The 26,840-nt window shown below is 40.2% G+C and overlaps 1 protein-coding gene and 1 pseudogene across 2 annotated transcripts in view; both read left to right on the top strand.

Annotated features, from left to right (window-relative positions):
* Positions 1-26,840, top strand: part of MYOM1 (myomesin 1) — a 142,543-nt gene that overhangs the window by 31,776 nt on the left and 83,927 nt on the right. For both annotated transcript variants that reach the window (XM_067699592.1, XM_067699591.1), the window contains exons 6-11: positions 9,836-9,928; positions 11,865-11,953; positions 12,065-12,127; positions 15,754-15,918; positions 17,986-18,147; positions 24,510-24,651. In XM_067699592.1, the coding sequence (XP_067555693.1) occupies positions 9,836-9,928; positions 11,865-11,953; positions 12,065-12,127; positions 15,754-15,918; positions 17,986-18,147; positions 24,510-24,651 (714 nt within the window). The remainder of the gene's footprint in view (positions 1-9,835; positions 9,929-11,864; positions 11,954-12,064; positions 12,128-15,753; positions 15,919-17,985; positions 18,148-24,509; positions 24,652-26,840) is intronic.
* On the top strand, positions 6,969-8,793 carry LOC137204135 (BTB/POZ domain-containing protein 10 pseudogene; annotated as a pseudogene).

Below are 26,840 nucleotides of genomic sequence, written 5' to 3'. Positions count from 1 at the left end.
GAATGAAACCAAAGCCAGCTCTATGTTACCAAGGCAAATAATTTATAGTAAACAAAGATGAGAAATGTAGGAACATATTTAGATGAAAATGAAGTTTAAAAAATCAATTTCCAAGCTTTAAAAGTATAAGAGTATACTATAGTAAGTTAGGAATCAGTCCATCTTTGCCCACCTTTCTCTCTACCTATAGAGTTGCACAAATTGGCCTATCAAAGGGACATTTCCTCTTAAAAAACTGATTATTTCCCACCTCAGAAAAAATCCAAACTTTCCTATAGAAATACGTAAAGAATAACAAATTTTTAGCTCCAAGAAATATTACTTGAGATTCACTTTGCTATAAAGCAGAAACTAACACACCATTGTAAAGCAATTATACTCCAGTAAAGATGTTTAAAAAAAAAAATTACTTGATGAGTAAAAAAAATTCTCATCTTTCATGAATTAAAATGTACTACCAATAAACGAATCATTGGAGTCCTTAAGTAGATATATTTATCACACAGTGTCCTATCTCTGTTTTCCTGATTTTTAAACATCAGAGTTAAAGATGATTTTCAAAAGAATACAAAGTAATCTCTAGGAGGTAAATATTAATTTCTTAAGCATTTATTTATTCCGTTAAATACTCAGCAACTAGAATACAAACATGCCATGTACCACTGATGGTGTTACTAAGCCAGAGTAATAGGATTCTACAAAGGCAGAGCTCTAATTCTGTTAGAGATTAAACTCCTTACATAGTGCTTTGTGGGCTGAAAAAGGAGTGATTTAAAAACAAACAAAAATAAGCAAATGAGTAAATATGTTGATGTTAAAAAAATAAAAACAAACAAAAAATATTAAAACGCCACAGAAAAAATATGAGATGACTAAATTGTCAACCCGTAAAACTCCAGTCAAACTGGAAAATAGAAATACTGTCAGTTTTTGGTTTTTTTTTTTGGCTGCGTTGGGTCTTCGTTGCTGCATGCGGGCTTTCTCTAGTTGTGGCGAGCAGGGGCTACTTTTCATTGCAGTGCGCGGCCTTCTCATTGCGGTGGCTTCTCTTGTTGCAGAGCTCGGGTTCTAGGCACGTGGGCTTCAGTAGTTGTGGCACACGGGATCAGTAGTTGTGGCTCGCGGGCTGTAGAGCGCAGGCTCAGTAGTTGTGGCGCACGGGCTTAGTTGCTCCGTGGCATGTGGGATCTTCCCGGACCAGGGCTCGAACCCGTGTCCCCTTCTTTAGCAGGTGGATTCTCAACCACTGTGCCACCAGGGAAGCCCATACTGTCAGTTTTTTGTTATCTTCACTAATGGGGCTGAGAAGTATGATTGATCCCTCAAATCTTTCACCTTTAGCTTTGAAGTATTTATTTCCTTAACGTATGAATTGTATGGCCTAGGGGTTCATTTGAATCAAAAACAAAGGCACAGAGGCAAGATTTGTCTCAGGAACGATTGGGAGGCTGTTTGGGAGGCTGTCCGTTGACTGGAACAAACCTTCTCTAGTTCTCGTGACCCCTTTTGTGCTTGGAGAAGTCAAATCCATTCTGTATCAAGAATTCTCCCAGTAGGGACGGATCAGACCATTTCACAGAAAGTCCTGTTGCCTTGCAAGTCAAGTGAGAAGTAAATATGAAAACAAAAGAACCAGTGGACCACTAAGAAAATAGTTCACCTTATTTAGCAAGCAAGATTTGCCCCTGGATAAAGCTGAAATTTGGACAATCAGCTAGCAGATAACTGAAAATTGGCTGTGGCAATAAATAAGGTCAGATCCAGGTTTTGTGGGGCATAAGAGTTATACCATTTGAGGAGCACTTTTACAAAAAAGAATATAAAGTTAAGTCATATGCATTAGGCACAGAGCCTTATGGGGACGCATGCTGATGAGAGACCCTGAAACTTGAGCTTCACTGGTTTCAAGGTGAATCCATCTCTGAGAGTAAACTTCCATGTAAGATTGATTATAGCTTGCTGGGTACGTTGCCTTTTTAAAAATAATCATGAAATGAAGCTCTAATTTACTTTGCAAGCTGCTGGTCCAGAGTGTGCGATCTTCAGTGAGCATCCTTCCCCTCAATGAGCAGGGAATCCACGACCTAGCAAGAACCACGGTTGGTGGTGACTAGTTTGCTGGCATTTATGCCTCTTTGGTACCCAGCTGCAGCTTACTGGGCCTGACACTGAGTATAAGTATGAAAGAAACAATTGAGAATGACCTTACTGAATAGAAGAAGGGAAAGTACAGAAATAAGTGTGTGATGTTGCTGCGGGCAGTTGTGATGCCTCCGCTTGAAGCCTTTAGCTCTCAAAGGCATGTGTGCCTGGGACCTGGCTCCCTCAGACACCTTTCCAAAGAGGGTTCAGTTCCAGGTTTCCACTGGGCAGCCTCAGGTCATGGAAGCCCCTGAGGTCTAACAAATGATATCAACACACAGCAGCTGCTCTTTGGCCAACCCCGCGTACTGACTAAATCCGTCTGGATGGAATCTAGAGGGTAGCCAGGGAGCGCTCACTGACAGGCGCGCCCATCATTCATCAGGGCCCGGTGTGGGGGCACTGAGCTCACTTTCCGAGCAGAAGGAAGGCTGTGGGCTTTGCGTCCGGTAGAAAAGTTAGCTGTAGATGACGCTGCTGCACCACCACAGTGAAGCAGGCCATCCTGAAGGAGGGCTTGTCAACAGAGAAGGAGAAATATATATGTGGTGAAAAACCAAAGCTGTTTTACTTAATAGGCTATATTTATATAATAACTTGTTTAATAGGCTATATATTGGTTTAAAAGGGGAGGAAAAACATTTATGTTTGTATCCATATTACTTGCATAAGGAAGCTCTGGAAGGCTATGTAAGAATCTAAGGAGAACAGTTAGCTGTGGGGAGGAGCTGGGCAGAAAGCAGACAGGTTTGAGGAAGGAGAATGTTTCCTGGGCACCCTGATATTTTCTGGTCCTTGAACCATATGCCTGTATTGCCCAGTCAAATTGTAAAAACTATGTGAAATGAGGGAGAAAAGTTCTCTTTAAGAGAAGGAGAGAATTGCATTAATTTTACACTTCCTTTTTTTAAAAAAGAGCCAGATTTAATTGCATTTCGAGCCCAAAGTCTAAATCAGTTTTTTCAATGGAAGCCTGGATTGTAATCTGCAGGGAGACTCACACAAACTCCCTGGAGCAATGTGTTAGTGTTAGTGAGGATTAGTATTAATCTGATGCTCACTCAATACCCAAGTTTTCAGATGTGTATGTGGTTACTGGGCTAGATCCTCACGCAAGACACTTAAAAATACATACTTGAAATTCTTCACATTATCCCTGAAGTCACTGTCAAATAGACAAACATATTTGTCATTAAGCATGATAAGAGTTCAAAACCTGGGAATAAAATAGTACTATCTTAGGGAGAGTCCAGGGACTTGGAAACGCCTTAATCTATTTTTGCAAATTATGTGAATTCACAAATTCCATGATAGAATCATGTATTGAATTTGTTTACAAGATTAGAGTTATTCACAATGTATTTAAATTTAGCAATTACTATCATATTATCTTAGGAAAACAGCCTGCATTTAAAATAGTTAAAAATTACTTATAATTACTTCCCAGGTATAAGGGTTTGGGATTTTATTTTAGATTTTTCTTATTTATTTAAGTCCAAATTCTATGCTAATGGAATAGCTCTCTCTCAGCTAATTGGTTTTTAAAGTAACAGCTATTTATTCAAAACAGTAGGGTTGCATTCTAAGTAGCAACCACACTTGTAGGGGTATTCAACATGAAAAGATCATTTTGGCAGGCATTATTTGCTGATAGAGAAAAGTTAGAGTGAAGCCCTTTTGTTTGACCGTGCTTTACACTGCCAAAGAGCTTTCACTGTAATCCCTTCTTATCAAAGTCAGCCCAATATCCAAACAGACATTTGTTTGGAGGAATTAAGTGTGTATTTTACACACATACATAAAGAGTATTATTCTAGAAATACTTGTAACAGAAGCTCATTAACTAGTTCATAGACTCTACATGAAAATGATAAGGAAAATGGTGTACAGCTAAATGTTCACAGGAATTTCAGAAACCCTCTGACAAATAACCCCAGGGTGTAGCTAACTCTCCAAAATCAGCTGGTGACTGACCAGTTTGGAATTTCATTTTCCAGAAGTAACAAACTGCGAAGCATATACAGAGCAGGCCTCAAATCCTACTTTTCTCCCCTGACTTGATGGTGAAGACAGCCAATCGCAAATGACTCTGAACCTGAGCGCCTAGCTAGGTGAACTCCTTGGAGAATAGAATTGAATCACTTCCTCATTTAATCCATGTCTGCAGCTTTAAAACAGATGCTCCTTACACTGACATTGGAGTTCCAGTGGAGAGAATGGAAGCTTCTCAAAGTGTGTGTGTGTGTTTGTATGTGTGTGTGTGTGTGAGAGAGAGAGAGAGACAGAGACAGAGACAGAGACAGAGACAGAGAAGCCATGGCTGTTTAGCTGGGGGTCGGGGGATGGGGGGAAGGCATTGAGGTGCTAAGTCGGATTGGACAGAAGGACAAGGAAAGTGAAGAATGCCTGGGAGCTGCAAATGCTGTTTTAATTCAAACTTTATAGAAATATGAACAACGTTTTTGGTCAGAAGCCAAATAGAGTGTCACTCAGTTGTTTGGTCAAGTAGCACCTGCCACACAGAATTGGGTGTCATATTTCTCTTCTTATGTTAGAAGGAAATACTGCAAACACCACAGCAAAGGAGAAAACTGAGCAAGAGGGAGCTTGTGAGTCAAGTGTGAAATGACCTAAACCAATTCAGTCAGGAGAACATGCTGATTAACATGTCCTACCCTGTCATTCATCAAAACAAGGAATGTTCCAGATTAGGAGTGGCCACAGATTTCTTTTTACACGCCATCTCTGATCAAACAGTCCTGTCTGCCTGGAGCCCTGTGGGGAGAGAGCTAACTGAGGCTGCTTCTGAGCTGTCAGAAACAGCTAGGGATGGCTCCCAAGGGTGGGGCAGAAGGCTGTGCCCCTACACCTGCTACGCAGCTGCGATTCCTAAGCCAGCCCACCCTGCCGTTTCACATCCTAGGGAACCAGGACACAAAGAGCCTCAACACACCTTCTTCACATGCACTTATTTTAAATTATCCATATCATGAAGGATGGATTTATCAGAACTCCGTTCCTTCGGCCCCAAATCAGGAAGCACAGTTAAATCTATGGTGTTACCCAATAACTCTGTTCAATCCAATTTAGCAAACACTGAGTGCCTAATATTTGCCTGTGATGCCTACTTCCTTGAGAGTGGCAATAGAAGTAAGTAGGGATCAGACACAATCCCCAGCTTCAAGGCACGCACACCTTAGTAGAAGTGACACTTGTCCAACCATAATTTGATAAATGTTATATATTTCCATTTGAACCAAGTAACACCAATGCGGACAGGCAGGAATGATATCGTACGGGATTTCAAGGGAGAGATTATTGAAGAAGTGACATTTGATCAGAGCCTTGAAGGACGAGTTGGGATTTTGCTAGGTGGAGAAGGAGAATGGTACATTTTTTAAAGTATAAAAAATGATGCATTTTAGGGACATAGGATGCACGTGTGTGTGTGTGTGTGTGAGAGAGAGTGTGTGTGTGTGTGTGTATGAGTGTACGAGTGTACAAGCTGGGAAGAGGTAGGGACTGGCTGAAGATTATTTCCTTTCTTTCTCTCCCTTTCCACAACTTTCCCTGCTCCAAAACCTCCTTATAACCATGTCCAGAAATCTGAAGAAATAAAATGCAGCTAAATAGAGAACAGCTGGAAAGTGGAAGCATCCCATGTTGTCAGGAGCCAGACTGCCTGGGTGCAAATCCCAGATCTGCTGTTCTAGCCGTGAGAGCCGGAGCAAGACACTTAACCTCTCCATGCCTGGGTTTCTTCATCTGGAAAATGCTACTACTTTACTATGTTAAAAGTAGTACCATCTCGTGCGGTTGTTGTGAGCATTGAATTTAAAGCACTTGCCTGGCTCACAGTAAACACTCTGTGTCCGTTATGGTTATTAGCGTTATTTGCGATGTCTGCACAAGTGAAGTGGGGTGTCCTAAAGGGAATCAAATGAAGTCCAGCTCCTCTTTGGGACAGAAAATGGCTTAAGCAGAAAAGCCTGGTCCAGCACCATAGCCACTGGCTACTGAGAACCTGAGGACGTGGTGAAGAAGGTGCCCCTTGCAGACTCAGGAGACAGTGTCTCAGGAGGGGCCCCTCCGTGGAGCGCCAGCCTCTCAAGGCTGAGAGGCTTCACCAAGGATGGCCAGTCAGAGAAAGGGAATCTTTCAGCTCCTATTTGTCAGTAGTTTTCTTTCATGATTGATATTTTAAGTTCTTCCAAGAGGAGAGCTATGCTTGCTCACAAAAGAGTAAAACAAATATAATGAGCTTTCAATGCAATGACAAGGTTTTGAACAACATGCAAGAATGTTAGTGGGAAGAATGTTTTGCTTTCATCCTACACAGAGAGCCAACAAAAAAAACCACTCAAAGCCTTCCTCTCTGTTGTGTCAACAATAGGCAAGTTTTTGTTTTCTTTTTTTTCAGATCTTCTATTGAAGTATCATATGCACATTAAAAAGTGTGTATCACATATAAATGTAGAACTCTGATGAATTTTTGTAGACTGCATACACGCAGGTAACCAGCACCTAAATCAAGAAACCAAACAATTTCAGCACCCAGGATGTCTCCTTAATCCCCCCTGCCCCGCTCCGGGGGGATCACTCTCCTGACTTCTAGCAGCATTAATTAGTCTTTTCTGGTTTTGTACTTTACATAAAAGCAATCATTATACTCTTTTGTGTCTGGCTCTTTTTACTCGACATTACACATGCAAGATTCAACCACATTGCTGTGAATGGCCAACTTCTTGAACGTAATTTTTGTAATGGAGGAGAGGAAAGCACATTCGTCAAGAAGTTTTAGGCGAGAAGCAGCCTGGGAGCCGGCCTGCAACCTGTTGGGGAGGCTCTTGTAGCCGCAGCCGCCAGAGCCTCCGCGGCCACAGACACCTCCGGAGGGATCCAGTTGGGGAGGAAGCGGAGGTGTCGCCGGCCCCGGCCTGTGCCTGGACACTCAAGGGGGACTACAGGTTATGGGTGCTACATGTGTGCTTTCAGAGCAGCAATGTGAGGAAGCTTGAAGTGGGATGGCAGGATGGCCTCATCCTTTTGACAGTAACTCCAGTGATCCAGAGAACTGGGATTGGAAATTGAATAGTAGACATCGTAAACGTTATAAACATTCAAGTACTCCCCCACGTGTTGCCAAAGGAGTTGTTGCCCACACCAAAATGAGTCTACATGGTGACTTGATCTCTCTCAACGAGAGATCAAGAGATAGACGAAGGTCAAGTGACAGATCCCAAGATTCATCTCACGAAAGTACAGAATCTCAGCTCATTCCTCGTATTAGAAATGTTACTTCAACACGACAGCACCATGTTGAACGTGAAAAAGATCACAGTTCCTCTCGTCCAAGCAGTCCTCATCCTCAAAAAGCATCTCCAAATGGTTCCAGGAGCAGTGCTGGGAACAGCAGCAGAAACAGTGGTCAGTCAAGTTCAGATGGTAGCTGTAAGACATCTGGGGAAATGGTGTTTGTGTGTGAAAATGAAAAAGAAGGAGGTCGGAATGTAAGAACGTCAGAACGAGTGACACTAATAGTGGATAACGCTAAATTTGTTGTAGACCCATCCATTTTTACTGCTCAGCCATACGCAGTGCTAGGCAGGATGTTTGGGGCTGGCAGAGAACATAACTCTACATGTCCCAGCGAGAAGGGAGAGTATGAGGTGGCAGAGGGGATTGGCTCTACTGTGTTTCGAGCTATTCTGGATTACTATAAAACAGGAATAATCCATTGTCCCGATGGCATATCTATTCCTGAACTGAGAGAACCATGCGACTCTCTTTGTATCTCTTTTGAATATAGTACTATTAAATGTAGAGATCTCAGTGCCCTAATGCATGAGTTATCAAATGATGGTGCCCGTAGACAGTTCGAATTTTACCTGAAAGAAATGACTCTGCCTCTCATGGTAGCTAGTGCCCAGAGTGGGGACCATGAATGCCACATAGTGGTGCTTACAGGTGATGATGTGGTTGATTGGGATGAAGAGTATCCACCACAGATGGGAGAATAATATTCACAAATTATTTATAGCACAAAATTATATAGATTTTTCAAGTACATTGAAAACAGAGTTGTGGCCAAATCAGTTTTGATGGAGAGGGGTCTTAAGAAGATTAGATTGGGAATAAAAGGTTGTCCAACCTACAAAGAAAAAAGTAAAAGAAAAGGCCTGGGGGCTGCCCAGAAGTGATTTACAACTATGTCCAAAGACCCTTTATTCGAATGTCTTGGGAGAAGGAAGAAGGAAAGAGCCGGTGTGTAGACTTTCAGTGTGTAAAAAGTAAATCTATCACCAACCTTGCAGCAGCTGCAGCTGACATTCCCCAGGACCAGCTGGTAGTCATGCACCCAACTCCTCAAGTGGATGAGCTCGATATTTTCCCTATCCATCCCCCTTCTAGCAACAATGACCTCGATCCTGACACACAGAATCTGATGCTGTGATGGTGATGTTCCTTGAAACCATAGCGTGCTACTCTTCACGATGACGCTGCACTCTCCTCATCCTCCACTGCAAGGCCACTCTCTTCATTGTGAGATGCACAGAACAGTGTTTAGGATATTGCAGTGTAAACTTTTTTAAAGACCATGGTTTTTAAAATGGTTGGATGGCTGAATGGTTTTTTTGTTTGTTTGGTTGGTTGGTTGGTTTTTTTGCGGTACGCGGGCCCCTCACTGTTGTGGCCTCTCCCGTCGCGGAGCGCAGGCTCCGGACGTGCAGGCTCAGCGGCCATGGCTCACGGGCCCAGCCGCTCCACAGCATGTGGGATCTTCCCGGACCGGGGCACGAACCCGCGTCCCCTGCATCGGCAGGCGGACTCAACCACTGCGCCACCAGGGAAGCCCTGAATGTTTTTTTAAATGACTGCAATTCTAGCATCTTGAGGTTCCAGTTATATAAATGTATTGGTTTACCAGTAGGTTTGTGAAATTGGTTCTTTGTATGGGGGAACAGTCCTTTTTCACACATCTAGATCTTTTCAGAAGTGGTGGAAATTGGCAGCTGGGGTACTTTCAGTCTAGATTGATATTCATCACACCCCAGATAAAATGTAGAATATTATGTAGTTGCACTTTATATATGGTGGTTGAGTGGAACTGTTCAAGCCATTTTAATAATTGTGATGCACAATATAATCTAAATAAGTGCTTCTATCAAAGTATTCTTTCAGTAAAATGTGTATAGTTTGCTGTCCATGATGAGCAAAAAATGAGTATCATTGGGCTTATTTGAATGATTAGGATGAGATTCAATGGCCATATCTTATCAGTTATCTCCAGTGCCGTTTTCATCCTTTTCAAGTGAGTCACATGCGGAGAGTGTGAACTTCAGGTGGTTTATTATCCAGTCTGCCTTACCCTTAATCTGTTCACAGATATTTATTCACTAATGATTTTTTTCGAGTTATGGGATAGGAAAATGAAGTGTTTGCTCTTCATTTACTAAATGATTGTAAACTCATTTTTCATCAAAATAAAATTCCATTGTTTTAATGTTAAGAAAAAGAGGTTTTATAGTATTTATAATGTGTTTTATTTGCATTTATTGAACAGACCCCACTACCGACCTCAGTGCTTTGTTTACAGGTGTTCCTTCAAGAACAACAGTTATGTGTGTGTTGCTTTTAATCATGAATCTATTTACACCTCAACTTACTTCACCTTGTTTCCATTGTCTCATAGGTATAAAAACCAGGTGCCAATAGACGTCCATGCAAACCCTGGAAAGTATATTATCGAAAGCCGATATGGAATGCACACTCTGGAGATAAACGCGTAAGAGACATCAGGGTCTGTGTGTGTTGCCCAGCAGTTGCTTAGGGTGGCAATTTGTGCTCCAGTTAACGACTGTTCCCTTTTCCTCCCAATGCAGCGCGATCAGGATGGGGGACAGTCCCATACGTTGCTTCTTGGTGCACACCGAAGAGCGATAAGCATGACACTCTTACCAAGCCCACGTTACCTCCCAAAGTGATCTTACTTGAATTTAGTCAAAGACGATGAGGAAAAATTCATTTGTATCTATTTATCCTTTTATATACTGGAGAGTTTTTCTTAGACATTAGTAAGAAAATAAGTTACATAAATAGGCATTTATATTCAGTTATACTTTCAGAGTTCCAAATCTATGCCATCACTATACACTTTTGCCTTTAATCAGTAAAGGCCAATGAAGTTTGGGGTGGGTGACATTGAAAGTAAGCTGTACTTAGAGAAATTGTTCTTTCCTTCAGCTCACCAGGAACTGTGGGAAACTATGTGCCCACCCTGTCAGCCTGTAGATGGACACAGAGCCTGACATTGGGATGTTTATAAAGCAAAATCAAAAGCAAAATTTGAAAGCAGAATCCACATCAAAATTTCCAAGTTTTCAAAGGTTTATCGTGTCTCCTAATGTGGTTTTGAAATCCAAGCCTAGTTATGTGGATGGAAAAGTTAAACAAGCTGCCAGCATTTTTGGTTCAAATAAAACCATGACATGCTGAGATGTCAAAGTAAAAATAAATTACGTCATTCTGATCTCAAGAGATTCATAGCCTTCTCAGGTCAGAGCAGTTGACACAGGTGATGCTGGGCTTCAAGCAGAAAGAACCCTGGGACTCTGGGGCTTTTGCCAAGCATTGACCCCTTCCTAAAGTTACATCCATTCTGCCAGTCGGGGATTCTGCTGAGGCGGCAGTGAGCTATGTGGTTGCTTTATAATTAAATAGCTATGGGAAAGGCAACTGTATTGACCCTCCTGGGGTTCTATTGATGTCTGTAGATTTCAACAAGAATTAAGATATTGCAAATGAAACTAAACCCAGAGGAACAATGAAGAGCACGAACACTGGCAGTGAGAAGACACAGAACAGCCTTCTTTGAAATCTTAGCCTGTTCATCTCTGTGTGAGGTCCTTCTCTCTCTACTCCATTAACAGCATCCCAATCTCTGCATTATAACTTAGAGGAACTTCCAAATGGCACTTCTTGCGTTGTTCTGTGGGCCTGAACCTTAGCAGGATTGAAAGTTAAATAACTTATTTGTACTTTGAGGCTAGAGCACATTAGACTAACCGGGATCCGTTTTGTGGCTCAGGGAGTCTGTGGGCGTCTATAAGGAGAGGCTATTTCTTTGTCTTTTCATCACCCTGTAGCCCCCCAGACTGAAACCCACCTTGAGGGAGGCCCCAAGGTGTTCAGGGTCTTAGCTGCTCCAAAGGTACATGGCTGGACGTTTTCTGCTCCTGATACAACCTTAGAACAATTTTTCATCACACTGTTCACACTGTAATTTATATGCTTGACACTTTGTTGACTTTTTTGGGGGGGGGACATTTTAAGTGAACCCAGGCTAGGGTCACGGTGGACTATAGCTGTTGGTAGATAGATCTGTTGGCCTATATAACACACCACAGGGTGCTGGTTCAGAGAGAGTAGCTTTATCAGGAGTGCCAAAGAGCTATGTGTCAGTCAGTGATTTGCCCTGTGGCTTGTTAGCAAAGAGATCCTTGATGAAACAGCTAGCAATTACATCGGCCTTCCGTATCTGAGGAGGCGGAACCCGCAGATACTGAGGGCTGACTATTTCACACCATTTTACTTAAGGGACTTGAGCATCCACGGATTTTAATATCCATGGGGGTCCTGGAACCAATCCCTCGCGGATGCTGAGTGACGACTGTACCAGGAGTGTCACTGCACTGGGCACTCATTTCCATCCGTTCTTTCAGGTGTGATTTTGAAGACACCGCTCAGTACCGGGCCTCGGCGATGAATGTTAAAGGAGAGCTTTCAGCATATGCTTCGGTTGTGGTAAAGAGTAGGTTTGCTGAACTTGTTTTATTCAAAGTGTATTTTAAAAAAATTTATTCTCACTGCTAAAAAATAAAGTCAAGGAACAGTTGGCATGCTTTTCTGCTTTCTCTTCTAGGATATAAGGGAGAGTTTGATGAGACTCGCTTCCATGCGGGGGCCTCCACCTTGCCCCTCAGCTGTAAGTTTACAAGTATATTTGCTGTGTCATCTCTGTACAATACTGCATAATAAGCTGTTCCATAATGCTGAAATAAATACATAGTCTATATTATAATATATGCTAGTATGTGTGTAATACTACCTGTGATTGGTTTTATTTTTTCAGATTCTTTGGTTACTATATTCTCTTTCTGCATATAATTGCTTTGTTCTGGTTTTATAAATGCCCAGATGTGACAGGCTAAAAATGGTTTTAAGTCTTAAAAGCATTTAAAATGCTTTTAAGTCTTTCTGTGTTTAAATTGAGAAAGATCATTACACAAATCTGTGCAGAGTGATTTAACCACACACACACACAGACACACAGACACACACAGACACACAGACACACACAGACACACAGTCTGGACTATATCAGAGCAGTTTTACTCATTTTTAAATATCTAGTTCAGTATCAACTCCTTGAGATACTGATACTCCCCAGGCCCCACCCACTCAGGGTTCGGTGCCCCCAGTGAAGCTGTCGCACCTTCGTAAGAGCATCTATCTCACTGGACACTGTTAACTGTTCTCTCCCACTGACCCATGAGACACTTGAAGGCAAGGCTGGACCTTTTATCTTTAAACCCCAGCACCTGATGTAGAGTAGTATTTGATGATGAATGAATAAATACATTAATTTATGAAATGCAATTTAATGAGGTCTAAATGTGGTTTAATAAATTATTAACAATATTCTGATCCATAGTAATTTGTAAATTTGTGAACTTCAATCATTTCATCTATATCAGAATTTCTTTTCATGGGTGGCAATAAAAGTAAAATCCTTATTGTTGTTCAAGTAATTGGATGCTTACACTGTTCGGACTGAAGACAGTAGTCAAGCCCGAACTTCTTATTTTCCAAACATTAAAAAATAAGTGGTATTTTTAAAAATGGTTGATGAAAATACTTTCCCATGGTTCAATTTTTCACCTAACTAATTAGTTTGATGTCTATAGATGACCTACTCCATCGACTTCATGGAATGGCTCCTAATTTTAATATTCTAAGTTGTAATCATTGGTATCAATCCCCTGGGTAAGAGGGGAATGATGGGTGAGAGTGAAGAAGGAACACATCCCAAATCATGTCCTTCTCTATCATTTGATTTATATTGAGATAGAATAACTGGGAAATTTGAAACTATGACTTATCCCCAATGTCCCCAAGATTGGCCTATTGGTCGTTCTACAATCCTCCACACGTATCCTGTTCGGTCCCACTTCTATATCATCATCCATGTTTTTTCCATTCCCCTCTTCTCCATCAAGCCAAAGTCTGAAAGCCCAGCTCAATCTAACCTCTCTGACTTCTTAATCTTTCAGAGCCTCCTCTGGCTTCTGAACTGAGTGCAGTTGTTCCCAACACAGAGAACGGAGGGCTCTTATTCATTAATTCAACTAGTATTTATTGAACATCTACCGTGTGCCAGGTACCAGTTTAGGTGGTTGGAATATGCTGGTAAATATCATGGATAAAGCTCCCTGCCCTTGGTTCTGCTCTAGTAGTTAATATGTATTGATCAGTTGTGCCAGACTCCGTACTAGGACTTTTTTTTTTTTTTTTTTTTTTTTGAGCTGGGAGACAGCACCGCCAGCTTTACTGGTGATTTGCAGTTTTGTTTTGTTTTTTTTGGTTGCTCCGTGTGGCATGTGGGACCTTAGTTCCGTGACCAGGGATCGAACCCATGCCCCTGCAGTGGAAGCTCAGAGTCTTAACCACTGAACCTCCGGGGAAGTCCCCTAGGACATTTTTTATATGCATTGATTCATTTACTGCTCTCCAAAGCTTATGAACTGGGTGCCTTTTTATCTGTGCTATGCAGATGAGGAAACAATTTAGAGAGATTAAGTCATGGGTCAAGACCACGCATAATGGTAGAATAGCGACTTGTAACCTGGTCTTTCTAATACCAACCATATTCTAAACCAGGGATTGGCAAACATTTTCTGTAAAGGACTAGATTGTAAATAGTTTAGGCTGTGTGGGTCTGTGTCACAACTATTCCACTCTATCACTGTAACACAAAAGCAGCCATCGGCAATAGATAGATGAATGAGCATGGCTGTATCCAGATAAAACCTTATTTATGAACACTGAAATTTGAATTTCCTATGACTTCTCCCATGTCACAAAATATTATCCTTCTTTTGATTTTTTTCAGCCGTTAAAAAATTTAAAAACCATTCTTCATGGTACAAAACAGGAGGCAATCCAGAGTTGGCTCACAGATATGCCAACCCCTGACCTAAACCAGGCCCTCCCTATAACCCTTATCTCTACTCCCTGAGGCAGATTTGGAACCAGCCCAACTTCCCAATAAACAAGATCTGTTCAAGTTGTTTTGCGTTTTGATCTCAGTGGGACATCATCATATAAAAATGGGGCAGATGGGACACACGCTTCAAAGAGAAGTCATTTCCCTGTTGGTGAGTGGTTGCCTGGGGACACACAAAGTCAAGTCAACCCCATGTATTGGTTGAGAGCACAGGCTCTGGAAACAGCCTGCCCGTGTAAATCCTGGGTCTGCAGGGTGCATATGGGCAGTTATTTAGTCTCCTTGTGCTGCTGTTTTCTCATCGATAACATGGGAATAATAATGGTACTTACCTGATAGGGTTATTATGAGGCTTAATTGAGTTGATAGATATTAAACACTTGGAACAATACTTGGCACAAGGTGAACTCAATAAATGTTAGCTTGCATTTTCAAATTAATTCAAAGAGGTCTTAGGAAGAGAATTGAAATAGGAGAAAAAAGGCCTAAGTTTTAGAGTTGGGCAGTTATACATTTGAATTTGAGTTTCACACATGATGCCTTTGAAACCTTTGCGTTAGCTATATATATTCGTGAACTTCTATATCCCCACCTGAAAGAGAGGAAAAACTAGTAACTATGCCATGGAGTTTTTGCAAGGATTAGATGACATGTCAAATGTGAAGTTCCTGGCATGCAGGAAGCCATCAAAAAATAGTCATTATTTTCCCAGGCCCTTTCCTTTGAGAAAAGAGAAAATAAAACCTAGGAGAGTTTATGGTGCAGGTATTGACTCAATCTATAAATAAGATATTTCTAAGAATGGTATTTTAAACTTTGTTTTCTCCCATTGATATTTCTTGTATTTTTTTAACCCAGATCATCCAAGAAGCTGAAGCCACTTACTAAAAAAGTCTATTTTTATGAGAAATCGATATGGCTGTTTGTTCCAAGAGTACAAGCAGTAAAGTTTAAATGAACTCAGAATCTAACATTTTAATGTGCATATATTGCAGCTATATTTAAGTCGAAGCTAAATGTGGTGTTCATTTACATTTTATGTAAGGCGTTAAACCTGACCTTTTAAATTCTATTAATTATAATAGTAAAAATAAGCATTTAGCTTATCTGACCAATGAAGCAAGAATTTCCATACACAGAACTTCCATTTCAATATAATGATATATGTGAATATGCTACATACCTCTTTTATAAGACTTAATTTTTGCCCAGATAAGTCACTTGATAGGTTTGTTGTGATTGCTTTCTGCCTGTGCTTATTAAAATGCTTGTGTCTCTTTGATGACAAAAAGTAAATTACTGATGTTTGTTTTTGTTGTGCCCAGTTGCTGTGACCCCTTACGGTTATGCGTCCAAGTTTGAGATCCACTTTGATGACAAGTTTGATGTGTCTTTCGGGAGAGAAGGCGAGACGTTGAGTCTAGGCTGCCGTGTAGTTATCACTCCTGAAATTAAACATTTCCAGCCGGAGATCCAGTGGTACCGAAATGGTGAGCCTTACTAATGAATTCTCACTAGGTTCTTATTTGCAGAAGGTCACAGCCCAGGCTTGGCCCCAGAGCATGAATGTCCATAAGACTGCAGTTCTCTTTATCAGAGCTGGCAGAATCTGAACGTTAGAGGACATAACCTTTTGGATGTTACAAAAGCTTTTACACATGTATCAGAGTAGCAGAACTTTCGCAATATATTTGTGGAGATTATAATTTCTTATCACCAAGTAATATAGGGAAAGGATTACAAAAAATTGTATTCTCATTTTGCAAGGTGGATGTATATTCATTTTGTAAGTTAATTTTATTTGGTAAAACAAAGCGGAGTCCAGTGAAGTCCAATGGGACTATGGAGCAGGCCCATTGGTCCCCAGGCACGGTGGGTGGTGGTCAGCATGCTCACCATGCAGTTGGCCTGAACTTCAGTGCATGTGTGGGCACCGGGCAGTCTGGGCCATCCCAAGACCATGGCTGAGACCAGGACCTGGGCCCAGAGTGAAACCAGTCACGGCAGCAGCAGTAGCAGCAACATTGCTGGACAGCGTGGCCCAGGAGAGGAGGGGTCCCACGTGGGGCAGTGTGGGCACCCACCGTGGGAGCCGAGATTGCCCGTCCGCCCCCAGAATGCATATTTGTGGCATCTGCACAGATATGAGCTTCCTCGCCTGAGCACCGTGACAGGAACTGCCAGCAATCACGCAGTAAACTTTGTAAGATATTATAAAATAAAAGCATGTACATAGACATTGCAGTAAGGCACATAAGGCAGTTAGTATTCTTCAGAGTTTAGACTCTCTGGTTATGAAAACTGCCACAACATTGCAAAGCAAACATTCACAGGCTTGGAAATAAAAATTAAGTTTAAAGATTGTCACATTCAATGAAAAAACACTATTTTCATACAAAACTTTGGATGAAGCAGTTATTAACAAGAAAGATAATTTTGAAATTAAATTTTCCTCATAATCAAAGATACAGTGAGAGAATGCATAAACAGGCATTTGAATTATATACAAATCATGAAGTCATTTTCAGTTTCTTGTATGACCACAAGTTACAGGACATGTAAGAGAAAACATTAGGATGCAATTATGTAAATTTACATTTAAAATTAAATTCAGACTTACATGAAACTATTTGTATAAAGAGTTAAATCTTTTTAGAAAAAATTGTTCTTCAAGAATTGTCAGCTCTGATTCACTTTGTTATAAAGCAGAAACTAACACACCATTGTAAAGCAATTATACTCCAATAAAGATGTTTAAAATAAAAAAGAATCGTCAGCTCTAGAGTACTAAAATTTATATTTTGAAATAGTTTATCATAAGATTAACCCAATGTTAACTTTATAGCACCATAACCATATAATACTATAACGTATAAAGCTGTATATTACTATGACTATGTAATACTCCTAACAGCTGCATTAATAGTTGCATCAGCAGAAAGATCCTTCTTAAAATAAAAAAAATCAAAACTAATTTATGATCTTGCATTTGCAAAGAGTAACTGATGTTGCTTTCAGTTATATCAATTTAAAATGAAGTTACTAAAAATAACTGAATTTGCAGAAAAGTAAGTAAAAAATATCGTATTATCAATCAACGTATCACATTAATAAAGTATTATTTTTGTATGTAAAATTATGGCATGAAAATATTAGTTTTTGCAATTTGTATTACCCTATTATGTTTTATAAGTAATAAACTATTTTTAGAGGACAAAGCGTTATATTTTAGTACCTTGACTGTGTTTTTTTCCTCTGCTTTTTGAGCAAGGGGTCTTGTAATTTCATTTTGCACTGGGCCCTGCAGATTACGTATCTGGCCCTGGTCCCCTCACTTCTGCTCTAACATTTTAACCAATATAAACATGGCAGAATGACTCAAAGCCCTACAGACGTCCTCTAATATTCAGATAGCTTTCAATATAGAAGAAGAGGAATAAAGAGAGAGAGAGAGAGAGAGAGAGAGAGAATTGGGGGGAGGGAAGAGTGGAGGGGAAGGAGGAAGAAGAGAGTAATAGAGAAAGAAATCAGTTAATTTGCTTACTTTTGTTCCCCAGGGGCTCCTGTTTCTCCATCAAAATGGGTGCAAACACACTGGAGTGGAGATCGGGCAACACTAACATTTTCTCATCTCAACAAGGAAGATGAAGGTCTCTACACAATCCATGTACGAATGGGAGAATATTATGAGCAATACAGCGCTTACGTCTTTGTTCGAGGTAAGACCTAGCAAAAAGCAGAACATCTGAGAATATTTAAAACACCGAGGCCATGTCAATCTATCCAAACATATTTTTGGTAAAGATGAAAGAGCCAATGTAAAAATTTAACCCTGAAGGCACCAGTTGGAATGGAAGGTGACCAGTTTCCAGACTATGTTACTGTCACTAGTGTCAGTACTTTCCTCATCTTCAATGAGCCTCTAGAGCAGTGCTCTGTAGGTGTCTGAGTAGAGAGGCTAGGTCCTAGTGATGCAAAAAGCCGTCTCAGTTTGAAGAAGCTACAATAAAAGAGTGATGGGGACTCACTCTTGAATATCTATTTTGGAGAGCAAATTTATTACTTCATTCTAGGCCTTTTCTTTATAGCTTTAGTTTTAATGAACTAGGAAACAAGATGCTACAACTGAATCCTTAAGACAAACTATAACTTGGTTTTAGGAGTCTTTCTTTTTTCAGCGATGTCTCTAACAGGTCAGACATGTACAAGTGGGAATGTTATTTCTACATGAGATACTAGCACATCTGGAAGACGATGAACACTTCCAGGCCACAAAGGCAGTGCTCTGTGTTCTTTTACGTGGTGGTCAGTCAGGTGTGGCCACACGAGGAGACAGAGGAGGGGCTCAGGAAAAGAGTGTATTATACTCATAGGTGCTAGAGAACCACCCAGGGCCACATGGGGAAGCAAAGGCACTACTGGTTGGTCAGGAGGCAGAAGAGGCAGAGGGAGAGCTTAGACCGCAGTCTGTATTGGAGTTCCTGTGGAAAAGGCATGGCAGGGCGGGGTAAACAGTTCAGGATTGGCTGGTGTGAACAACTTCAGCAGACCCTAAGCTACAGGGGTCGTGCTTAGTTGTCTGGTCCCTGGTGCTGAGATGATTAAGGCAGAGGAATATTTCCTCCTGGGGTACACGGGCCAGATGGAGGAGGTGAGCTCTGGATGGGTTAAAATTGGCTAGCCCCCAGAGATGGGGGCAGAAAATCTCTCCCCACCCAGAAAGGCTTTTAAGATGTCAAAACGTCGCAATATACAGAAAATAAACATAAACAATACAAGTAGACTTGCTAATTTTTTATCTCTTGTGCATTAAATAGAACCATAAACTCCTAGGTGTTTTGATGAGGGTGGAAATTTAGAGGTCATGTAGGTGTCCTTAACTGGGGTCCACAGACTCCCAAGGGGTCTGTGATTATAACTGTACTTCAGTATAATTAGTTTCTTTGGTAAGCTCGTGTATTTTATTTTATTTTATGCATTTAAAAACATTGTTCTGAGAAGGGCCCTCTAGGTTTTCTTTACCACTTTGCCAAAGGAGTCTAAGGCACACAAAAATGTTAGGATTCCCCTTAATTTTTTTTTATAAATTTATTTATTTACTTATTTATTTTTTATTTTTGGCTGCATTGGGTCTTCGTTGCTGCGCGCGGGCTTTCTCTAGTTTCAGTGAGTGGGGGCTACTCTTCATTGCAGTGCACGGGCTTCTCATTGCAGTCGATTCTCTTGTTGCAGAGCATGGGCTCTAGGCATGCGGGCTTCAGTAGTTGTGCCGCACAGCCTCAGTAGTTGTGGCGCACAGGCTTATTTGCTCTGCAGCATGTGGGATCTTCCCGGACCAGGGCTCAAACCCATGTCCCCTGCATTGGCAGGCAGGTTCTTAACCACTGCGCCACCAGGGAAATTCCTCCCCTTAATTTTAAGATGCAAAAACTAAAGCTCAGGAAAGCAACATGATTTACCAAAAGCCTCACAGTTAGAAGCAGAAGTGGGACTAGGATACAGGCCTTCTGATGGCTAACCCAGGATTTTAATTAGGGAATAGGTTAAGCTGCTGAAATGAAATTTTTTTAAAAAGTTTATTTCTGTCTTATGTCCATCAATCCAGAGGTAGGAAGGTGGTCCAGGTGGTTCTGCTCAACTCAGTTATTCAGAGTCCTGGCTCCCATCTATGTTGTTGCTCCACTGCCCCCGTGGTGCTGTCCTGTGTTCCCGTTCCAGCCTGTGGGAAGGGCAGAGATGCAGGGACGCACACATCACTTCTGCATGGTGAACACTCTACCACACATCCACAGGGAGGGAAGCTGGGCAACATGTTACCTGCAGAAGCTCAGGGGTTCTGGTACTAAAAGGAAACAGGAGAAATGGATACTGGGGAGAGACAGCAGTCTATATACCACACCAGTACTGAACAATAACAAATGATCATTGAATTCTGCCATGGATTCGCAACTGATAAAGATGCATGCATATCTATGCCAGCTGATAAATGGGGCAGACTTCCTCCTGCACAAAAGCATTTGGGAAAAGTTGGATCTTGTGAGGGGAAAAGAGGGGTAGCCCTCTGGGTCAGTTGCAGTAAAAATGGACACCCTGGAAGTTATCAGCAAGTATGTTTGTTTAAACAAAGCACCCAGATAGACCTGGCCAGATGATAACTGAAAGCAAACAGAGCCTTTGCCTCTGCTCTCAGTCTCACCTGAACCAAAGAGTATCTCTGGTGACTCAAGAAACACTTAAGTTATGCCTTGAGGATTCCCTTTGTGGACTTTTTCTGGGAACTCTGACACAGTCCAGGGTTTCCTCAGCAACATTTCTCAGTGCCCACATCCAGAGTCGTGGCTCTCTGCAGGTTGAGGCCAGACTTCAGATGACCAACCACAGACAGGGGGAAGGGATTGAAATTTATCATTAAGCCAGTTTTCATATCCACAAATAAGGGAAGATTCTAAAATGTATCAGATATTGATGTGAGAGGATTGAAAAGATTCATGGGGAAGACAAAATTGCAAAGACAAATTTCAGAAATCGAGTTGTGAATTTAACTTTTAGAAAAAGATTTCCCCTGTAAGTTTATTTTAAATGATATATTTTAGATTCTTTTAAAAAAATCTTTATTGAGATATAATTACACACCATAAGAGTCAACCATGCTAAGTGGACAGTGCTTTTCAGAATATTCAGAGCTGTGCACCCACCATCTACAATCCAGCTTAGTACATCCCCTTCACCCCAAAGAGACTTCTTGTGCCCCTTCCCCACTCCCATCCCCAGTCTAGCCCCCAGACAGCCACTAATCTACTCCCTGCCTCTATAAACTGTCTTTTCTGAACATTTCTGGATATGATATGTGATCTTCTACTTTTGTCTTTTTTCATTGAGCCTATGTTTTGAGGTTTTTATGTTGGTACTTTGTTCCTTTTTATTGCTGACTAATATTGCACTGTATGGATATGCCTCATTTTGTGTGTCCATTCACCAGCTGATGGACAGTTGGATTGTTTCCACTCTCTGACTGTTATGAATAATGCTGCTATGAACATTTGTGTTCCTATTCATGGACCTAGGTTTTCACTTCTCTTGGGTAGATAGCTACAAGTGGAACTGCTGGGTCGTATGTTAACTTTGTGTTTAACTTTTTGAGAAACCGCCAAAGTGTTTTAAGTGACATTTTATGGTGCTTTTTATTTTAAACTTTGAGCTGCATGAGGCCATTTCAATGCATTTTTTAGAGCTCTGGTATTTTGCTGCTTAGAAAATAGCTTCTGAACCAGAATGATCAGTGTAGAAAGCACCATATGTCTGCAGAAACACATTCCAGAGCTGTACATATTTGGCCAGTTTTTTATTACATACATAATATGTGTTCTTTCTGAAAAACTAGATAATATAAATAAGAAAAAAAGAAAAGCCATCGTAAGTCTAACATCCAGAGATACCTGAAGTTATCATTTTATCACATATTCTTCTAGACTTTTATATATTCTTTCCTCCCCTTCCTACACACATGGCAGGGAGGAAAGAAAGATGATGCAGTGATAAAGGATGGAATATAAATGTCATGAAAAAAGAATTACAAATGAAAAATAAATTATGGAAAAGTTTTCACTAGTAATCAAAGCAATCAAATTAATCTATCACACTGAAAAGATTTACAAGGTTTTAAAATCCACTGGGATGAAGGAATGGAGGGGCCAGCACTCCCACACGTTGCTGGTGAGTGTAAATCGGTTTAGCTTTGCTCAGGGTGTTTTGCCACTATGTATCAACAGTGCGCATTTCCCCACGATTCTAGTTCTAGGAATTTAAGTGGACAAAGCTGAAAAAAATGTTTGTTTGGGAGAAAATATGGAAGGAATCTAGATATCCACCAATGGGAACTGAAAATAAAGTATAATAAATATTCCATATAAACACACAAATACTGCACAGTAATGAAAACTAATGATGTATACTTACTAATATGAAAATATATTAAAAAAAACCAGTTTACATGAAACTATATAGTCCAATCCCACTTTTATTGAAAAAACAATAACTTTTTTTAAAAATTGGAGTATAGTTGATTTACATTGTTGTGAAAAACAATTACTTTTGAGTTTATAAATATAGGGAAAAAAATCTAGAAAAATCTAGGCAAATTCGTTAGTATTAGTAATCTCTGAGTTACGGAATTAAGAGGGATTCTAACATGTATTTTTTATTACATATATGTTACAAGAAGACACTACTTTTATAATAAAGATAAACAATAAAATTACTTACATTTTGATAAAAGTTATTAAATAGCCTGTGTCAGACGTCAGAATATAAAGAGTAGCAGGCTAATCTTTGGCCTAATTAATCAGAGATACAAAAAGTTTGACTATTTGGAGGGTTGGGAGAAGGGCAGAGGCTAAGAAGAGGATTGACGTTGCCCAAGTGGGTACTGTGGGCCAGACGCTCTGTAGCAGCTGCTGGGAGCCAAGAGCACAAGTGTGAAGCAATACAGCATGGTATTTGGATCTGGCTTCCAGCAGCTGCTATACAGAACCGTGTTTTGAAAGATTGTCAAGTCCACATGGCAAATGGCATATTCCAAGCAATTTTATAGAAATGCTGAGAAATGGCTCCCTAAATGTCTGCTGTCTGCCAGGCTCTGTTACATACAATGGATTTATCTACCAACACCAACGTTGCTGGTTGTTACATTATGGGCTTTTTGCTAAAAAGGGACATGGCTAGAGGTTGCCAGCTGTCCCCCTCGCAGCTGAGCAGCTATTAGGTCTGTTAACTTCAGCATCTCCACCTCCATCCTAGCTCTGCTCCACCTTCACCATCAGCAAATCTTCTCCCCACCATCCAGTGCTCTGAAAGCCTAAAAGGAAAAAAGTTTCTCCCCACCAAAATGCCCATTTGCCATTGTGTGGCATGCAGGAATTCTGCATTGTTTTAGGCATGATGATTTGGTTACACTCTCCTATAGCACTTATGCAGGAGATATTATCCTGCAGGTTCATGGGTTCATGCCGGTTCATGGGGCAAGAAACAGAATGTTCAAAACCAAACTGATTTAAGATCTTCACAGACAATGCACAGCCCTGTTAGCAAATGTTTCAGTAACTTATAAGAGTTACAAAAGAGTAGATCATAGGAAAAGAAAGTGTTTATTATTCAGTCAACAAGAGTGTTTTCGCTGGGTGAGTGGCTCCTACATGTCTCAGCCTCCTCTCCTACTAATTCCGGTTGTTAAAGGGTTGACCAGATGTCAAGTGGAATTGGCAAATGTGGTTCCCCTCCCCTTGGGACTGTGACTCTTATCTTAATCATTTTCACTTAAAAGGCTACTATGGGGTTATTTTCATTCCCCTTCCTTTCCTCCTAAAAACACCCCTGTGTTACTAATTTATCTGTGCATACACTGCTGAGGGGACCCACTGTCAGAGGATCCCATTTCATGAACAGTCACTGAACTCTGTTTCTTGTATAGTCTTGGACTTTACTAAACTCAGATAAACTAAGCTCAGATGTGGCTATTTCATCAGAGTTACTTTCGCAAGGATCTTCAGCTTGGGAACAAACATTTAATTAAAATGAATGTTTTTGTTTCTCTTCCAAAATGGTGGTCCCAGCATAGGGATGGGCAAAGCTTCTTGGTTCTTCTTCTCTTGTGGATGTATCTAGAAGGTAATAGAAGGGGCTGCTTGTTCCCCTTTGGAGCCATTCATAGTTTCCGAGTAACACTGCACAATAGTTATCTTAAGAACAGACTTCCTGACATAACTTACATCAGACTTTTCTGATAGCAGTCCTCAACATGTCCTTATTTATTTTCTTTTAGAACATTTTGGGCAGGCAAGGGCCATGAGGCAGAGGTCATGGGTCCTTTTCAGAGCCCTTCCTAGTGTAATGTTCCTTGTACTGATGGTGAAAAGCACACATTGTTATTTTGGTAAGCAAATTACAAATTGAAGATCGCTCGACTGGGGCCAAAGATATAGCCACTGCGGTGGTATGGTAAGAAATGTCTGCACTAAGACCTTGGCCTTTGGGGCTGACAGAGCACATCCGAGAGGGTTAACAGGATCCTTCTGTATCCCCACAGATGCTGATGCAGAGATTGAAGGAGCCCCAGCCTCTCCCTTGGATGTGGTGTCCTTGGATGCCAACAAAGATTATATCATCATCTCTTGGAAACAGCCGGCTGTGGATGGAGGGAGTCCTATTCTGGGATATTTTATTGATAAGTTAGTACTTAGTCTAACTTCAGTTAGAGTGATTTGGCCATAGAGACACATGCTTGATTTCTCCCACCATTTCTAGGTGAAGTGTTTTCTTTACTGGTCTCCTCTCCCTCTTTTCTCTGTGTCTCTGTCTCTGTCTGGTGTGTATGTATATATATATATATATATATGTATATACACATACCTACCTGTTTACCTAAATTCCAAAGATAATCCTTGAATTGTACTACCAACCCAAGTCACTAATTTGGCAAGAATATTATGAATTTGTTCACCTAATAGAGGCCACTTTAGAAATGAAATAGCTGGTATTCAATATGCTTAATGTCCATATTATTAGTATGTCAGTAATTTAAGAATATTAAGTAATTTAAAGAATAGTACTCTAAGAATACTAAGAAAATCTCATTTATATCACAGGATTCAAGTTTGACAAAGAAATAACAAATATCCATAGTATTAAACTGTTTTATTTACAAATCGTTGCTGTTTACATTCTCCAAAACTTAGAGGCTTTATATTTATAGTAAATGGGTCTTACATATGAATTATCCAGTGAGCTTGGCCAATTTAGAAACAAATTTAGATTATTGACCTAAATACATTATTGTCTGACTTAGTTTCTTTTCAGATAGTTGCTCCAATTCTCTTCCATTTTTGAGTAATAAACCCTGACTGTAAAAACCACTAGGGGCAGATAATCTATGCCGCTGTAGTATGACAGGTTTGTACCAAGGTGGATTAAACTTAATATTTATAGCAGTAAGTAAGTATATGCCTACTGGGCTCAGTACTAACCAGAGAAATATTTATAATAGATTATACTTTATTTAACTGTACACTAAATGTTTCCAAGTTATTTCATCATTGAATAATGATGAACTGTGAAGTTTTAGATACATTCTTTAAAAAAAAATATGCATCTGTATTTTAATTAAAAACATAACTATCTACCTTTGTAAAAGTATCCCTCTATGTAAATGCACCATTTTTTACAAATCTAGTAAGATTCTTTTTTTTTTTTGAATTTTATTTTATTTATTTTTTATACAGCAGCTTCTTATTAGTTCTCTATTTTGTACATATTAGTGTATATATGTCAATCCCAATCTCCCAATTCATCCCAACACCACCACCCACCCTGCCATTTTCCCCCTTTGGTGTCCATATGTTTGTTCTCTGCGTCTGTGTCTCTATTTATGCCCTGCAAACTGATTCATCTGTACCATTTTTCTAGGTTCCACATATATGCGTTAATATACGGTATTTGTTTTTCCCTTTCTGACTTACTTCACTCTGTATGACAGTCTCTAGATCCATCCACGTCTCTACAAATTTCGTTCCTTTTTATGGCTGAGTAATATTCCAATGTATATATGTACCACATCTTCTTTATTCATTCGTCTGTCGATGGGCATTTAGGTTGCTTCCATGACCTGGCTATTGTAAATAGGGTTACAGTGAACATTGGGGTGCATGTGTCTTTTTGAATTATGGTATTCTCTGGGTATACGCCCAGTAGTGGGATTGCTGGGTCATAGGATAATGATATTTTTCGTTTTTTAAGGAACCTCCATACTGTTCTCCATAGTGGCTGTATCAATTTACATTCCCACCAACAGCACAAAAGGGTTCCCTTTTCTCCACACCCTCTCCAGCATTTGTTATTTGTAGATTTTCTGATGATGCCCATTCTAACTGGTGTGAGGTGATACCTCATTGTAGTTTTGATATGCATTTCTCTAATAATTAGTGATGTTGAGCAGCTTTTCTTGTGATTCTTGGCCATCTGTATGTCTACTTTGGAGAAATGTCTATCTAGGTCTTCTGCCCGTTTTTTGATTGGGTTGTTTGTTTTTTTAATATTGAGCTGCATGAGCTGTTTATAGATTTTGGAGATTAACCCTTTGTCCGTTGATTCGTTTGCAAATATTTTCTCCCATTCTGAGGGTTGTCTTTTCGTCTTGTTTGTAGTTTCCTTTGCTTTGCAGAAGCTTTTAAGTTTCATTAGGTCCCATTTGTTTATTTTTGTTTTTATTTCCATTACTCTAGGAGATGGATCAAAAAGATCTTACTGTGATTTATGTCAAAGAGTGTTGTTCTTCCTATGTTTTCCTCTAAGAGTTTTATAGTGTCCGGTCTTACATTTAGGTCTCTAATACATTTTGAGTTTATTTTTGTGTATGGTGTTA

Source organism: Pseudorca crassidens, chromosome 12 (genome assembly GCF_039906515.1).
Source record: "Pseudorca crassidens isolate mPseCra1 chromosome 12, mPseCra1.hap1, whole genome shotgun sequence".
Classification (NCBI taxonomy): Eukaryota; Metazoa; Chordata; class Mammalia; order Artiodactyla; family Delphinidae; genus Pseudorca; species Pseudorca crassidens.
This window is presented reverse-complemented; position numbering and strand designations above follow the sequence as displayed.